The sequence below is a fragment of the Gymnodraco acuticeps genome, unplaced genomic scaffold (genome assembly GCF_902827175.1).
Source record: "Gymnodraco acuticeps unplaced genomic scaffold, fGymAcu1.1, whole genome shotgun sequence".
Lineage (NCBI taxonomy): Eukaryota > Metazoa > Chordata > Actinopteri > Perciformes > Bathydraconidae > Gymnodraco > Gymnodraco acuticeps.
The window spans coordinates 10712-27969 of NW_022989852.1; the positions used below are offsets into that span (position 1 = coordinate 10712).

At 44.4% G+C, this 17258-nt stretch overlaps 1 protein-coding gene across 1 annotated transcript; it reads right to left on the minus strand.

The window, feature by feature from the left end:
* Positions 1–2362: 2362 nt before the first annotated feature.
* On the minus strand, positions 2363–16892 carry si:dkey-70p6.1 (uncharacterized protein LOC570575 homolog; the record flags this gene model as incomplete). Its single annotated transcript, XM_034239233.1, is given in 7 exon segments — positions 2363–3965; positions 3967–4341; positions 8250–8387; positions 12738–13180; positions 15905–15983; positions 16111–16168; positions 16662–16892. Coding segments are annotated over 7 exon segments (1380 nt in total). The 3' UTR covers positions 2363–3812.
* Positions 16893–17258: the final 366 nt, after the last annotated feature.

A 17258-nucleotide genomic window follows, 5' to 3' on the forward strand; every position in this document is an offset into this window, starting at 1 on the left:
TTGACAGTGGTTTTGTGTCTCTTGGCAGTGGTTGTGTGTCTCTTGGCAGTGGTTGTGTGTCTCTTGGCAGTGGTGTTGTGTCTCTTGGCAGTGGTTGTGTGTCTCTTGACAGTGGTTTTGTGTCTCTTGGCAGTGGTTGTGTGTCTCTTGGCAGTGGTTTTGTGTCTCTTGGCAGTGGTGTTGTGTCTCTTGGCAGTGGTTGTGTGTCTCTTGGCAGTGGTTTTGTGTCTCTTGGCAGTGGTTGTGTGTCTCTTGGCAGTAGTGTTGTGTCTCTTGGCAGTGGTTTTGTGTCTCTTGGCAGTGGTTTTGTGTCTCTTGGCAGTGGTTGTGTGTCTCTTGGCAGTAGTGTTGTGTCTCTTGGCAGTGGTTTTGTGTCTCTTGGCAGTGGTTGTGTGTCTCTTGGCAGTGGTTTTGTGTCTCTTGGCAGTGGTTGTGTGTCTCTTGGCAGTAGTTGTGTGTCTCTTGGCAGTGGTTGTGTGTCTCTTGGCAGTAGTTTTGTGTCTCTTGGCAGTGGTTGTGTGTCTCTTGGCAGTAGTTTTGTGTCTCTTGGCAGTGGTTGTGTGTCTCTTGGCAGTGGTGTTGTGTCTTTTGGTAGTGGTGTTGTGTCTCTTGGTAGTAATAGTGTCTCTATAGTTATTTCCAGTGTGTTTGTAGTCATTTGTAGTCTCTCTTTGTAAGAATAGTTCTATCATTGTGGTCATTTGTGTCACTTTATGGTCCTTTTAGTCTCTTTGAAGTCGTTTTTATGTCTCTTTATTGTCATTGTGTGCGTCTTCATCGGTGATGTGTCTGTTTACGGACGTTTAGTAGTATTATTATGTCTCTTTGTTGTCATTTTTTGGTCATTTTGCGTCTCTTCCTGGTTAAGTCTCTCTTTAGGTGAAGGCGAATGACCTGTTATTCCTCTAAGCACACGTGTTCATCAAGGCTGCACACAAAGGAACCATGCAGCCTTGGATTTAAGTAATATCTGAATCATATTTTACACGATATGATTCAGATATTCTAAGAGTTTAGGTTCGTTCGTCCGGCCGCTTTTTAGATCCGAAGAAAAGGTTTGAATAAATAAAAAAATCCTCTTTTGAAACGTCAAGGTCAACTCTTGGTGATATTTTATAAAAAGACCGTCTTCAATCTGCTGTTCTTTTATCATTTTAATAACTGAAACTATGAGATAAGACATCTTTGTTTTTTAAAGTGCCACTTTATTACAAAAGTATAAACTTGACATTTCATGAATAGTAATCTTGATATAAAACATTACAATCTTTTGCACTTTAGCACTTAAAAGGACACGCTTTGTCGAGTACAAGACCCTGTAGTCTGAATAGCAAACACACAACATTAGCTGCCACATGTAAGTCAGCGGGCTTTCCAAGAACACGCCGTAGCTTCATGGCTCCAGAAAACAACAAACAGAAAACACTGATTCACATTGCAGCTGGTTTTTTTCCGCACGTTTGTGTCACAAGATAAAGTCATTCCAAAACACAATTAAACATCATAGAAAAAGATAGATTTCTTGACACTGATGATATATTTATTATTCTTTCTCTTTTGTAATGTACATACACGTTGCATCAACATACATATAATCACATTGTTGGCTGGGGAGATTTGGTCGAATGATATATGTATATATAATCGTCCAGGATTTGTAAATTTGTGATCTTTAGGAGGATGATGCTCCGCGAAAACCTTTTGCTTCACTTCATTTTTTTTTGTAATTTCTGCAATACTTGAACACTGATAACAGAGAGAGTTCATCGATGGAGGGATGACGGCAGATCCATGTGACCACAAGGCAAATGTAGATGAACGCTCCACAGACGTGAGGACTGAGCGGAGAGGTGTGTGTGTGTGTGTGTGTGTGTGGTGTGTGTTGTTGTGTGTGTGTGTGTGTGTGTGTGTGTGTGTGTGTGTGTGTGTGTGTGTGTGTGTGTGTGTGTGTGTGTGTGTGTGGTGTGTGTGTGTGTGTGTGTGTGTGGTGTGTGTGTGTGTGTGGTGTGTGTGTGTGTGTGTGTGTGTGTGTGTGTGTGTGTGTGTGGTGTGTGTGTGTGGTGTGTGTGTGTGTGTGTGTGGTGGTGTGTGTGTGTGTGTGTGTGTGTGTGTGTGTGTGGTGTGTGTGTGTGTGTGTGTGTGTGTGTGTGTGTGTGTGTGTGTGTGTGTGTGGGGTTTCCTCTCGGTGTGTGAGACGAGGGAAAGTCAACTCTCCCCTCAGAGTCCCGGACGTCTTTAATCTAACTGGCTTTGTGCTCTACAGAGAAATAAAGCAACACACTTTAAAAAATAAAACAACCAACGACAATTTAAAATGAAGAACATCCATATCGAGGAACCACATGACAGTGCTTGATTTTTTTGGTGATTTTTTTTTTTTTTCTAGCATGCAACTTGTAGCAGGCAAAGTGCAGAAACAGGATCAACAAAGTAAAACACTTAATTTACAGACGGCAGTGGAGACGGTGTTCAGTCCATGTCCGGTCAAACTAAACGTGAAGTAGGGCCGGGCAATACATCCCATAATATACCAATATCGTGATATGAGGCGAGATATCGTCTGAGATTTTAGATACTGATGTCTTTTTCTAAGCTTACAAGATTAGCCAGGGTGTTAAACGGCATGTGAGCGCACAATGATTTAAAATATTTGCCCAAATACTTGCCGTGAAAGTGGATTTGCATGATCCATAAAGCAGCGTTGAGCGGTGATGGAGTATTACGTTTAAAAGCCAAAAGGGTCGATTTGTACATAGGTTTTTAACATTAATTAGACAATCTTTAAATGTTGGTATTAATCTTTTCACATTCAATATTTGGAGTTATTCGAATCACCAGACCGCTCTTCCATTATTTGTCTTTACTTGCTTAGTCATTAAATGCACATTACTGCTAATTATCTGTTGAGAAAATCTCATTGAGTAAATATTTAGTGAAAGGTCAGTCGTACGATATCGGTATTTGGTCAAACGTATCACGGTATCAGATTTCCCGACATCGCCCAGCCCCACATGACGGAGGGAAGTTTCCAGTCGCTTTTCCAAACACGATGATGGTCTTAAATGAGTTGAAGCTTTTTAGGAGGAATGCAAAATGTGTGCAATTTATTTACTTATAATACTCTCATAATTGTTTCTCTTGGTCCCTGAGCTTTCAAGTATTTTTGATTAGTAATTCATTCCTTATATATCATTTAAATTCACATCTTGACTCTACAGGGAAGCTCATGATAAGTGCTACCAAAAGATTTCCCACAATGCTGTGCCTTTTCCCGCAATAACAGTCCTGCTCGGACCTTTTTACCCGCTATAATTGAGGAAGAATTTAGGCTTTTTACTTAATTGTGCTTAGCACATATGTCTCCGTAAAATAGAAGTGCTACTGTTCCCCACAGATCGCTCTGCGGGGTCTTGTGCTCATTTAGTGTTCACTACCTTTGGATTCGTTGTAAGGTTTATAGAGGGGAGCCCGGGTCATAACAGATCCACATGTTTGTGGGGGGGGGGGGGGGGGCGTTATGACTGAATGTAAACAGTATGTGTTGGGGGCATGGAGGGTCTCAGAGTCTGATGGAGGGTCTCAGAGTCTGATGGAGGGTCTCAGAGCCTGATGGAGGGTCTCAGGTCTTGATGGAGTGTCTTAAGAACCTGATGGAGGGTCTCAAATCCTGATGAAGGGTCTCAGGAGGGTGCTCAGGTTCTTATGTAGGTTCTCAGAGCCTGATGGAGGGTCTCAGGTTCTGATGGAGGGTCTCAGAGCCTGATGGAGGGTCTCAGATCCTGATGGAGGGTCTTTAGAGCCTGATGAGGGTCTCACAGCCCCGTCACGTACATCTCCATGCCGTCGTTGAAGGTGAAGATGGTGGTGGTGCTGGAGGTGTTCGAGCCCTGCTTCAGGTCCCCGATGCTCTCGTACAGGTTCTCCCCCGGCAGCAGCAGGGCTTTGGCTTGCTGCAGGTGGGGGGGGGGGCTGCTGCTGCGTGGGCGGGGGAGGTGGCGGCTGCTGCTGCTGCAAAGGCTGCTGGGACTTCTTCCTCCGTGGTCTCAGGGTGGCGCAGGTGTTGGGCGGCCTCTCTCTCTTCCAGGCCGCGTCCAAGTTCTCGTAGGCCAGGTCGCACTCCTCCGTGCCGATGGACTCGTAGCAGTGGTCGTCCAGCGCCCCGGCCCTCCCCTCCGGCAAGGCCCACGTCTGCGGCTTCACAACAACACTGAACCCGCCGTCCCGATCCCGGTCCCGGTCCCCCCGACCCAGGGTCCGGAAGCCAGGGTTTCCTGGAGGAGACCCTGGCATCGCTCGCTTCTTCTTCCCAGGTTTACACACCTTCGAGTACATCTCCGCCACCTGAGAAGAAAATGAAAGTTACGAATGAAACTACAGTTCTATGAATCCTGGATGACCGCCAGAGGCAGTGCTTAGCACTGGATATCTTCTGTCTCGCGCATGCGCAGGACGAGTATTTATGTCAACAAGTCACGTGTGACCTCGCATGATCCCTGAAAGCATAAGTTCTGCTGTTGTCAATGAGTTCAGTCCTATGGAATATTCTCGGCGGAACACGGGATTCCGAGTGACTAAGAACTCTGGCGGTCATCCAGGATTCATAGAACCGTATTTACATACGTAACTTTCGTTCTATTTCATCCTTACTGACCGTAACCATAAGAGTTATGACCTCTCCTCCCCCTCTCCTGATGGGGGGGTCAAACCGTGCCAGCTGGATAGGCCGATTGAGATGACAGCGTGCCAGCACCTTAGGGAGGAACGCTGTACAACGTGCTCACTTACACGCTTTGCTGTGACAAGGGTTCAAAGGGAGGCGAGCATAGGGCGTTCAGCACCAAGGGCAGGTCCCATGTAGGAGTCCTTATGCTGCGTTCACACCGGACGCGATGCAATGTTTGGGGGCGGTGCGATTACATGTAAAGTTAATGCAGAGATGCGGAGAGACGCAAATTCGCTCCGACGGCAAGCATGAAGCGGTAGACGCGGCGCGAATCACGCGATTGAGGCGATTGAACGGTCAAACGCGAGAGTTCCATCTTTTCAACTCGAGCGTCAAATTCACGTGACGCGTTCTCGCGGAAGCCAATCAGCGGTGAGGATCTCAGCCTGCAGTCACTGACGTTCAACCAGAAAACATCAGCTGTTAGCTGTTAGCTGTTAGCAGTTAGCACTCAGAGCTCAGAGCTCACAGCTCCTCATATCTGTTCAAAAACTGGACAAAAGTTAAACAAGTACAAACCACAGACTGTCTGTGTCATGGCGAATACAGTCGCTGGTTTATTTATGTCTGTGGGCCGTTGTTATGAGTGTGGAGTGAGCATATACAACGTTAGCTTAGCCTGGTCGACCCGATCTCCATTCAGAAAAGCATTTAAAAGGTTTTTCGCCTGCCGTCTGTCTGCAGACTTGTCAAGCATTAATTCATGGTTTCTACTAACTTAGGGTTTAACTTAAAAACCTGTTAAGCCCCAAGGACCCCCTCGGCGGGTCCTTTTTCTTTTTTGTTCACAACACTGTGTCTCAGGGGATCTTAATATTTAAGAACCTATTAATGTGTTATACCAGATTAACGGGAATAATCTCAGCTAACTGATGATACAAACCATTTTTACCAAAACAAAACACAAGTCTCATAAGAAGCATCTAAATTACCCCTGAGCGAAAAATGCTAACCTATTACTGCACCGATAATCACTCCTAGCTCCCTTGTTACTTATCCTAGGTGCACATCCAACACATCGTTTATGATCGCAAGGAGACACAGAATACAGATACAAACTCGCGACGTTATCAACAAAAATGTACATCAAAACAAGTGGCGCTCGGTAGCCCACAACGCTAACATGGCTTACCTTCGTCTTTGTCTGGTCTAAACTGGTCTTCAATGGCATTACAACGATAAAAACGTCCCCTTTGAAATGTTCTGATAATCCATAAACAATAAAACAGCTTTTCTGTTGCTTTATATCAGAGCAGCGATATTTCTCCCCTTTGCTGCAAGCTAGCATTCGCTTCATCTTTTTTTAAGATGAGTGTGTGCGGGACGATTTCCCTTGGATTCTACTGGCTCTAACGGTCAGAAAGAGATGTCAAAATCGAACAAGGGGGGCCAGAGATATGGAAAACCCCCCCAAATGACCCCAGAAGAGGGTTTTTTTGCTAAATCTGTCTAAAAAGGTCAAATATAACTTGTTTTGCATCAATCTTGATACAGGGTACTTATTATATGTTGTACTTTGGATTCCTAAAGCTTTTAGTCTACTAACCCATCATCCAAGGTTAGTTTTCACTATAAGTACAAAATATCTTTTGGACGGACACTATTATTTACAGTTTTTTTACCATGTTCAATCTGAATTTTCTTTAAAATAAAAAACATCTATATTGATTCCGACTTTTCTACATCCAACTCACAGGTTTATCATTACTTTGAGAAAAAAGATTATTAATTTACCCCTTTTAGAAGGGAAGATATGGTCATTTGTTCTGGGAATGTCATTTTCGAGCCTGAGACCTGAAAAACAGGCTCGGGGTTTAACAGGTTATTAACTTCCCTAACTCTTATCAGTATGTTGTTACGTCGGCATCATTTAGAAACGTGTATTACAATTGAATCACGGTAAAATATGTTCATTTTGTTGTAGTTGTAGCTCCCGAGCCAGCGCGTCTTGTTTGAATGATGCGAGTAAACACAGCTGGCACTCAAACGTTTAGAGCGAAGCGAATATTCGCATCGCGTCCGGTGTGAACGCAGCATTAGGACGTTCGGGGGGCGCAGCCTCAGGGCTCCCCTTAAGAAGAGGGGTGCCAGCCTGTGGCTCCCCACTGTGTTGTTGTCAACCCTTGCATGTTGAGATGAGGTAGCAGCCACATATACCCTGACGGTAGTGGGACACCAGCCGTCATCCAGGAGGGACCGCAGGAAGTCAAAGATAGTTGGCACCGAGCAATGCACTGGGTCCTCGTTTCGCCATTGGCACCAGTCAGAAAATAGTTTCCACCTGTTTTCGTACTGTATATGAGTAGACGGTGCCCTGGCATTGAGAATAGTCCTCTTGACAGGCTCTATGCAGTCGCTCAGCAGCGGGTCGGGCCCTACAGTGGCCAGACCCACAGCTGAAGGCGGCAGGGGTCGGGATGTCACATCCGACCCTCCAGCTGAGAGGAGGTCCTATGTTGGGGAGACGCCAAGGCGTCTGATGTGCAGGAGCGTCCGCCGTTCCTGGGCTCCTGAGAGTCCGAACGGTGAAGACCGCGGTTCTCTCCCTTCGCAGGGACAGCTCGTCGCAGCCTTCGGAGGGCAAGTCGCGTTTAACCCTCAGCTCCGACAGACGTGATCATAAGGCTACAGATAGCGATGAGCTTGAATAATCAAATATTGATAGCTTTGCCTGGCTTCTGCTGTCAGAGTAGTAGCCTGCGCAGCGAGAAGATGAAAAAGGACTGAACTTGTTGACACCAGAACTTATGCTTTCCGGGGTCATGCGAGGTCACATGTGACTTTGTTGACATAAATACTCGACCTGCGCATGCACGAGACAGAAGATATCCAGTGCTAAGCACTGCCTCTGGCGGTCAGTAAGGATGAAATAGAACCTCACTGAGAACACCCACTGTAGGAAAGACAATGTTAAAACAAAACAAAATTGGAAATTTGGGAATACTCAAAAGGTTAAAGGTCTCCTCTTATACTCTTTTCATCAATATATCACAGGTCTCAGATATGTACAGAGCCTGTCTCTGATTGGCTGAAACACCAAACAGATCATTGCAGCATTACCCATAATCCCCTCTGTTTCAGCCCTGTTTCCAAAGTGCTGATTCTCTGTCTGTTACTTCAGATGAAAATAAGGAGCCCCTCCCCACGCCCCTCTTTGCTTACAAAGAACTCAATGGTGCTCTAGGAGGACATTCAGGTGATTTTTTGTCTTGTGTAACCATTAGCCAATCAGCAACCAAGGTAACTATATGTTCTTATTCACAGCCACACATAACAGTATCGTAGGAAAATAAGAGAAACACAAAAACGTACAAAAAAATACTTAGTTCCCACTTAACGGAAAGAAACAAAACAACTACACCAAAACATCACATGAACAAGGAAAAGTGCAACCTCTGTGTCCTAATGGAGAAGAAAGTGACGCATAATAATAATAACACATAGCTTAAACACGGTAATAAATGCAGTGTGATTTTGAGGTGTACTGTCCCTTTAACAGATAAAGCGTGTTGATGCTCAGACTCACCACAGCAGCAGACGGCTGGATATTCTCCACCGTGTGAGCACCCAGCGGTCCCAGGGCCTTATTTTGGTGCATGAGCATCTCCTCTTCCTCCGGAGGCTTCCAGATGTACTGCTCTCCGTTGCCCATAAACATCACCTCCTGTCAACAGAATCAGGGCACAGCTCGTCACACGGTCACCAGGACTTGGGAATATACAACGTGCATTTTAAAGAACAGACCAGATGGGATTCATAACAGACAAATGAGCCTCTTTAAACATGCAGAGAAATGTGGGGGGTTACCTTGGTTGCTGATTGGCTAATGGTTACACAAGACAAAACATCGTTATGACATCACAAAGTGGCCAAAATCTGATCAGCTCATTTTCAGACAGGTTTTAATAGAAATGGATCAAAAAGAGAGAGAATCTTTGTTCCTGAAACTTTCAGAGTCTCTTTCCACAGAGGGGACACATGTTGATGTAGAAGAGACATGGGAGAAGAGGGGACACATGTGATGCAGAAGAGACATGATGGAACAAGAGGGGACACATGTTTGAGTAGAAGAGACATGAAGAAGAGGGGACACCATGTTGATGTAGAAGAGACATGGAGAAGAGGGGACACATGTTGATGTAGAAGAGACATGAAGAAGAGGGGACACATGTTGATGTAGAAGAGGACATGGAGAAGAGGGGACAACTGTTGATGTAGAAGAGACATGAAGAAGAAGGGGACACATGTTGATGTAGAAGAGACATGAAGAAGAGGGGACACATGTTGATGTAGAAGAGACACGAAGAAGAGGGGACACATGTTGATGTAGAAGAGACATGAAGAAGAGGGGACACATGTTGATGTAGAAGAGACATGAAGAAGAGGGGACACATGTTTGATGTAGAAGAGACATAAGGAAGAGAGGGGAACACATGTTGATGTAGAAGAGACAGAAGATAGCGAGGGGACACATGTTGATGTAGAAGAGACATGAAGAAGAGGGGACACATGGTTTGATGTAGAGACATGAGAAGAGGGGACAATGTTGATAGAAGACATGAAGGGGACACATGTTGATGTAGAAGAGACATGAAGAAGAGGGACACATGTTGATGTAGAAGAGACATGAAGAAGAGGGGACACATGTTGATGTAGAAGAGACATGAAGAAGAGGGGACACATGTTGATGTAGAAGAGACATGAAGAAGAGGGGACACATGTTGATGTAGTGGCAGATACGTAATTGCACGTTATTATAGAATATTAATAATAATAATGTTATCAATAAACGTGCTGAGTGAGCATTACACTCGTGCTAGATTTCCATGCAGGAGGTTTTCCCTGGAAGGTGAGGCTGTGAGGAAGCATGTGCTCAGTTTCAACATGTTGCATCATCCACAGAGCAGACAGCCAACACGCGTTAGTCTGTGAACTGTGTGCGTGTTACTGAACCCGGGTCACAGAACAAAGTGTAACCTGCTGGTCTCACACGGGGCACACACAGCCTGTTCATCCACTATAAAAACAGGACAGACTTTGAACATATGGAGGACGGGACACCGCTGAGAGCAGGACAACATATATAACTATCGGACACGTGATCACGTCTCCCTGCCCAGACTGCTAAGTAGGTGCTAACAAATCACCTGCACAGTGGGGATAAATGCAGAGCAAACTGCAGCGTTGGCACGATTACAACCGTGAAGATCACCTGCAGCTTCGACAGGGAATCTGACGCTCTCCACTGTACCTGGACAACATATGAATGTGGTACACACGATACTGACAAAGAACTACAGATCAATCATGACATGTCAATGCAGCCGGAAACATGAATCTAACCCCGACAATCAGGGCGAAGATTTGACCGAGAACTCAGACACTGGTATCTTCACACTATAAGACTCAATGCAGATTTTGGACCGATCAGATTAGATATTGGGCTCATCATTTTGTATACGTGGTGTAAGAAATTAAAATCAATGTAATATAGTTTAAACATACAGTAATTGTATAACTGTTTTATTGCGAAAACATTTCCGGTTAGCATTCACCTGTGGTTTAAGTTTATTTTGAAAAACTATTCCGGAAGAGATCTCCGAAGTACCAACAGTAAGCTTGACTTCCGGCATTAACAAAAACGCCATTACAGCCGTTAAAATGCATTAAATAAAAAGTCATGAAAGAGTATGAGGAGAAAAGGCGTGTGGAGTTATGTAATGAATATACAACGTCTAAATCCTCTGTTATGCACGATAACGGACATTGAAGACCGAGGTGGGAGGTCCCCCTACATCGCCAACCGGCACGTGAGGAGGAGCCAACGGAGGATACATAACCAGCCGACGTGCGTGGTTGGGTCTCTCTTCCTTCGCTGCAGACCCGAGAACACAGCTGTGTGCTCCCGTCTACCTTCTGTCTGATTCATTACCACGCTATTTAATTAAAGTAACCAATCTGACCTTTCTCAGAGACTCCATTGTCTCTTACTTTTTAAGCTTCTCTCCTGGGACGCGGGAACAACGGACAAAGCTAATAGTGGCCAATATAAGATTCCAGTCTGAACCGGTCACTGTCCTGACCCAAAGAACAACAACAAAGACGTCAGACACGGCACTCTGTCGTAAACATGGAGGGCACCAAACTCGGCTTTTACCGTTTCATTTGCTACTTGATCTGCAGTAGAGCAGATGATAACTTGTGTTTTAGCTTATTTCCTGGACCTAGCCTTGTTCTTCTGTGGCAAAGATTTATTTCGATATGCTTTGAAACACAGACCAGTAACGATGCAACTCCTCAAGTGTAGCTCGAACTGAAGTCACTGCTACTCTAACTCCTGGTCTTCACTGTTTTCATCTACAGAGTGACTCACAAGCACATAAATAGGATGCATATCAAATCTAGAGTGACTTAAAGGTTGCATGCAATCCGATATGACGGGTCAGACTCGTGGTGCATCGCAAACCTGCATCTGATTGAGGACCAAACAATAAAGTGGTCCAAGAATGTCAAAGATCAGATTCCAAAAACATGAATGGGCTGATTTGTGTGCCGTTTTAAAGAACTAACTCCGCCTTCAAACAAATGGATCGTTGTGTTCATATCTCACTTGTACCTAAAGCAACACAGCCAGTATTTCTTCCATTGAGTCACAAGGCATCACCTCAAGTCTTAAATCCGCTTTGTGTGATCCTGTCAGACCTCTGGAGAACCACAAGAAACCCAACTCAGCCGTTAACTTTTCATCTCCCCCTCCAGCAAACACTCCTTCACCTCCTTCACCCCATGAAACTGAAACACCTCAACATTACGACCCGGGCCGATCACAAACAAGATGTGTTGTTATTGCCTTTGTTTCGAGTGACACCAAACACAAGGTCACCAACAGCATGTGGCAACGTTCCCTCTTTCCATTACTGACCAGGTTGTGTGAGAATCTGGTGCCAATCAGGTTACATACAGACAGTGTTGTGAAGTAAATAATAACATACGTGTAAATGAAATCAGTTACAGAAACACATCAAGTACAGTTGTCTCTGCGACCAGACTGGCTCTATTCATTTGGCTTCATGCTATCACATTTTGAGCTACGTTTCTTATTGTTTCTCTAGGTTGGTTTAGCATTTTCTCAATCAAATGAATGTGCATTTGTTTAAGAGACTAGCCGACCACATCGTGACCGTGTTGTCGGACAAGATCAACTTTGAGAGAACAATTAAACCATCAATCCTGACCCCTTCAATAATAAGGAGGTTGAAATGTTACTTTAACACAAATAGCCAAATGTTAGAACCAAGTTTAGCTCAGAGACAATTTATTTGACTTAAACAATCTTAACATAAGGTCCACTTACTAGCTTTTCCACTTTCAACTGCATCTCATGGTCTTCATCGGCGTATGGAGTTTGCCCACTTGTCATGGAGATGAGATGCAGCTGAAAGCGCTAAACAAAAGTTTTTGGTAAGTGCACCTTGTCCTTCATTTTTATAGTACTTTATGGAATTTAAACACTGAAATGTTTTGGGAAATACTGAATGTCCTCTTCCAACATGAGAGTAACATGATAACAAAGGTATCCCAACTGTAGCTGTGAACATGACAGGATGTGTGATTACCTAGAAGAGCATCAGGACTGTTTGAGGCATATGATAGCTATGTGATTAACATGATGATTCAGCCTCTATGGAGAGAGACATCAAGCATGCTCATTTCTGACGTGGAGCTAATCTGAAGTAAACATTGAATACTGCTTTCTATTCCTCCATCTTGTGACTGTGTAACTCCCTCTCTTGGATATCAGCATGTGAAGGACACTGTTCAGGAACTAGTTGATGCTCTGTATGTGATGACTACTTCCATTCTGGAGAGGATCACAGATACATGGATCCTGAGACTGAAACTCATACCTGGCTGCTATATCTTCAGAAATGTTTTCGATCTCTCTGTGTCACACACAAACTGAAAGATTGGCAATGAAGTTGACTTTGACATTTGACTATGTGTGTGTACCAACCTTTGGGAATGCGGGCACGTTGAAGGCGTCCTGGTTCCTGCGGGGCAGCTTGGTGCTGTGGGGGTGAGTGGGATGAGGGGGCGGGGGAGCAGGGTGAGACGGGGGGGGGTGTCTCTGTTGAGGCACCGGCGCCTCCGCCATGTCTGTCCCGCTGTCTCTCTTCTGCGGCGCCTTGTCCGCCTTCCTCAGCTTCCGGACGCAGGCGTACTCAGCCGTCTCAGGAGGAGGAGGAGCGGGCTGCATGACCTCAGAGTCGGGCATCCCTCCCTCAGCGTCTCCGTCAGGGTCCGGAGGCGCCGGGGTGTTGGCGGGCACAGCGGGGGGGGCCGGGGTGTCCGTCTGCCCGGCCCTGCCTACCATGGCGTACAGGGCATCGTCAGTACGAGTAGCGACCTCTGAGTAAGTGTGCTCCCCGTCCTCAGGGATCTGGGGGAGCTGCCTGCCTTGAGAACGAACCAGAGTTAGACCTGCCGGGCAGCAGCAGAAGGTCCAGACTGAGGACCCAGCGTTGCCAGATACGGGACGGAACTATCCTCACAGAGGTTTAACTTGATCAAATTTAGACTTAAAACTGCTACCTCCGTGACCATTTCTTCCAAATGTTTGATGGATAGATTTTGACTTAAGTTATTTATGTGGATCATAACCACCTCTCGAACCAGTAGGCGTCAATATCTAATTTTACAGAACAACTATTTGACAAGCCTAGAACTATACCATCATTAGTTTTTTTAGTAGTATTCTGTGAAAAAAAGGTCCATCTGTCAGACAATATTTGTAATACTCCTCTAAAGCAGGAGCAGCAGGAATTAATCCTTAAACCTAGAAATTACTTAGCATTTCAGCACTTCCTGTTCTGTTTCTTAAAGTCAATGGTTTTTGGAATTATATTCCCTAAACAAGGTCTATGATTAACAAAAGCTGGAAGATTTTAACGTTTGTACTACGATACTTTTTCCTACTGGGAATTTGTATGTGTCTTATTAATGGCGGTTGCTAACAAGTGTCTTAATGAGACGACCAAAAGTCATCACGCCCAACATTTAGCTTAGCGGTGGTGACGTGAAGTCATGTGACCGTGCTGTAGTTCCTTTAAAGCCCAACATTAGCCGCCTTTAGCTTAGCGGTGGTGACGTGAAGTCATGTGACCGTGCTGTAGTTCCTTTAAAGCCCAACATTAGCCGCCTTTAGCTTAGCGGTGGTGACGTGAAGTCATGTGACCGTGCTGTAGTTCCTTTATAGCCCAACATTAGCCTCCTTTAGCTTAGCGGTGGTGACGTGAAGTCATGTGACCGTCCTGTAGTTTCTTTATAGCCCAACATTAGCCACCTTTAGCTTAGCGGTGGTGACGTGAAGTCATGTGACCGTGCTGTAGTTCCTTTATAGCCCGACATTAGCCACCTTTAGCTTAGCGGTAGTGACGTGAAGTCATGTGACCGTGCTCTAGTTCCTTTATAGCCCAACATTAGCCACCTTTAGCTTAGCGGTGGTGACGTGAAGTCATGTGACCATGCTGTAGTTCCTTTATAGCCCAATATTAGCCGCCTTTAGTTTAGCGGTGGTGACGTGAAGTCATGTGACCGTGCTGTAGTTCCTTTATAGCCCAACATTAGCCACCTTTAGCTTAGCGGTGGTGACGTGAAGTAATGTGACTGTGCTGTAGTTCCTTTATAGCCCAACATTAGCCGCCTTTAGCTTAGCGTTGGTGACCTGAAGTCCTGTGACCGTGCTGTAGTTCTTTTATAGCCCAACATTAGCCACCTTTAGCTTAGCGGTTGTGACGTGAAGTCATGTGACCACACTGTAGTTCCTTTATAGCCTAACGTTAGTTTTTTACTTCTTGACATTGCATTTAAGATTGGGAAACCCTTAAAGGTATGCTGTGATTATCCTGCTGTATCATAAAGGTTTGCTTATTTTCTGACTAAAACTGAAGCTATACAATTATCTTTGGGTGATATTGATCCTACAGAGTGTAATATTATTGGATAAATATGATCATTATTGTACATCTGGCAACACTGGGGACCTTTCTTTTTTTAGGAGCCTCTGAAAGGCACCATAAAACCAAACTCACACACATGTCCTCCTCTGTACTGGACACACAGTAGTGAACATGAATAAATCTCCCTTTGACAGAGACAGAGCTGACGTTGAGCTTTGAGGAAAACGCTTCCAAATCGACTTCGGGACGGATCTGAAGCAGAACATGTGTTTCTGCTGTCACTGAGCCACAAACACAGGAACTTGGCTCCCTGCTCGTCTCTTAAAGGGAGAAAGATGAAGCATGTTCACAAACACAGAGTCCAGAGGAAAGGGATGAGGAGGGAATGTGAGGCGAGTTCTGTTTTAGGGTCAAATGCAGTTTGGGTTTTGCATGAATTTAGGGCCGGATCAGATACGGAGGGAAATGTGCGGTGAGACGCCGCAAACTAAATGTTTCATTGCATTAATCTATGTTTGTAATGTTGTTTTTGCAGACCCCAGGCATTAAAATAATAATAAATAATATCAGAAAAAAGAATCCCAAGAAATAAATATATATAAATATGAGTAATAATAAATAATAATTTTAGAAAAACAAATACAATTCAGAAACCCATTTATGACATTCAAAAAATATAGCATTATTATTATAATTATAATAAGCAAATTGAGAGCACATACAGTATAAACAAAGCCAATCAAAATACTAATACAAATAGGGAATACAAATTAAGTTAAAAGAAAACACCATATAATGTCAAAACATTAAAAGAAACATATATTTAATATAAAATGATTAAGGACATTTACATTAAATCAGAACATGCTACAATTTCCAGTTTTGCCATTTCCATGGATTGACTCTGATAAAAACCTTGTATCTCCACTGTTTGTGACTTTAATGATTTTAAATAGGATTAAAAGTACTTTAATGAAGTGATGAAATATAATGAAAATAGTGTATTTATTCTCAATGTTCTGACTCTGTGTTCTTTGCTTTGTGAGGAGACATTTACTAAATTATTGCATTAGAATCGCTGACTGCACCTTCAATGAAGCCAAAAGTGCTTCGTCATGCCGCTGAAACACACACACACACACACACACACACACTGTGTAATTTCATTAAGGAGATACAGGGTTTCCACAGGTCAGCGTTTGCTTGAGATGGATGGACTCACTTTTGCCATTGCAGTTCATCTTGTTCATCTCAGCGTCTGATTTACTGATGGAGCGCAGCTTGGACTGTCGGAGAATACCCTGACACACACATACACACACACACACACACACACACACACACACACACACACACACACAGGGGGGCCAGTTAAACAGTATTTAGGATGAAGAGGGGTCCTCTGAATGATTTAGTGAAGATATCTACCATGTCCATGAGACGGTGTTTTCCACCCTCGCCGGGAACATTGTGCGTCTTTCCCTTCCTGAAAGCACACAAGCAGACACTTAGAACAGTGTGTGTGTGTGTGTGTGTGTGTGTGTGTGTGTGTGTGTGTGTGTGTGTGTGTGTGTGTGTGTGTGTGTGTGTGTGTGTGTGTGTATCCTAGGAGGGTGTGTGTCTTTGTATCGAGTTTGGATGTGTGTGTGTATCAATTGAGATGTTATGTGTATATATAAAGTTTGAATGTATGTGATTTTTCTGTGTATGTGTGTGTGTGTGTGGGGACTCGCCTCCCTTATGGGGATGAAATGGAGGTCCCCATGAGGGGAATCATTAATTTTAGGGTGAAGACTTGGTTAGGGTAAGGTTAAGGGTTAGGTTTAGGGTTAGGGTTAGGCATGTGTTGGTTATGGTTAAGGTTTGGATAAGTCTCCAGGAAATGCATGTAAGTCAATGTAATGTCCCCTGAAGTGATGTATACATGGTATGTGTGTGTGTGTGTGTATGGAGTGTGTGTGTGTGTGTGTGTGTCTCACCGCTGGCAGCCCACACACAGCACCACGATGAGGATGGTGACCACGAAGGCGGAGGCAGCAGCGATGGCGCCCAGCAGCAGCACTTTGCCGTAGGGAGGAGCCGTGAAGTTCAGCCCGTCTTGCATGGAGGCCATGTGGGAGCGCTGACGCTCTCTTACACACACTCACACACACACACACACACACACACCCTCGCAACTCATCCACGCAGGGCCGCGCTCTCACTAGGATCTGCAGAGAGGAAGACAGAATCACGGTTGTTATTATAAAGTAGTTTTCCACTTAATTTTGACATGCACTAAAACCTACACACACACTACAAGAGAGGGAACCCGCAGTACGCAGAACAGGGCCTCTTCAAGGCTTGTAATGCCATGTGTACATACTGTAGCTTCAGTGTAGATATATCAATGACAACGTAAATACAAATAAAATAGAATAGAATAGAATAGAATAGAATAGTGCAATAAGAGTCTATATACAAGTAATTGGAATATGATATATCCGATAAGTAATTGGGTAGTTGCAGACAGAATGTTATGGATGTTCCTTCAGCAGTTCAGGTTTAGCAGTCGTACGGCCTGTGGGATGAAGCTG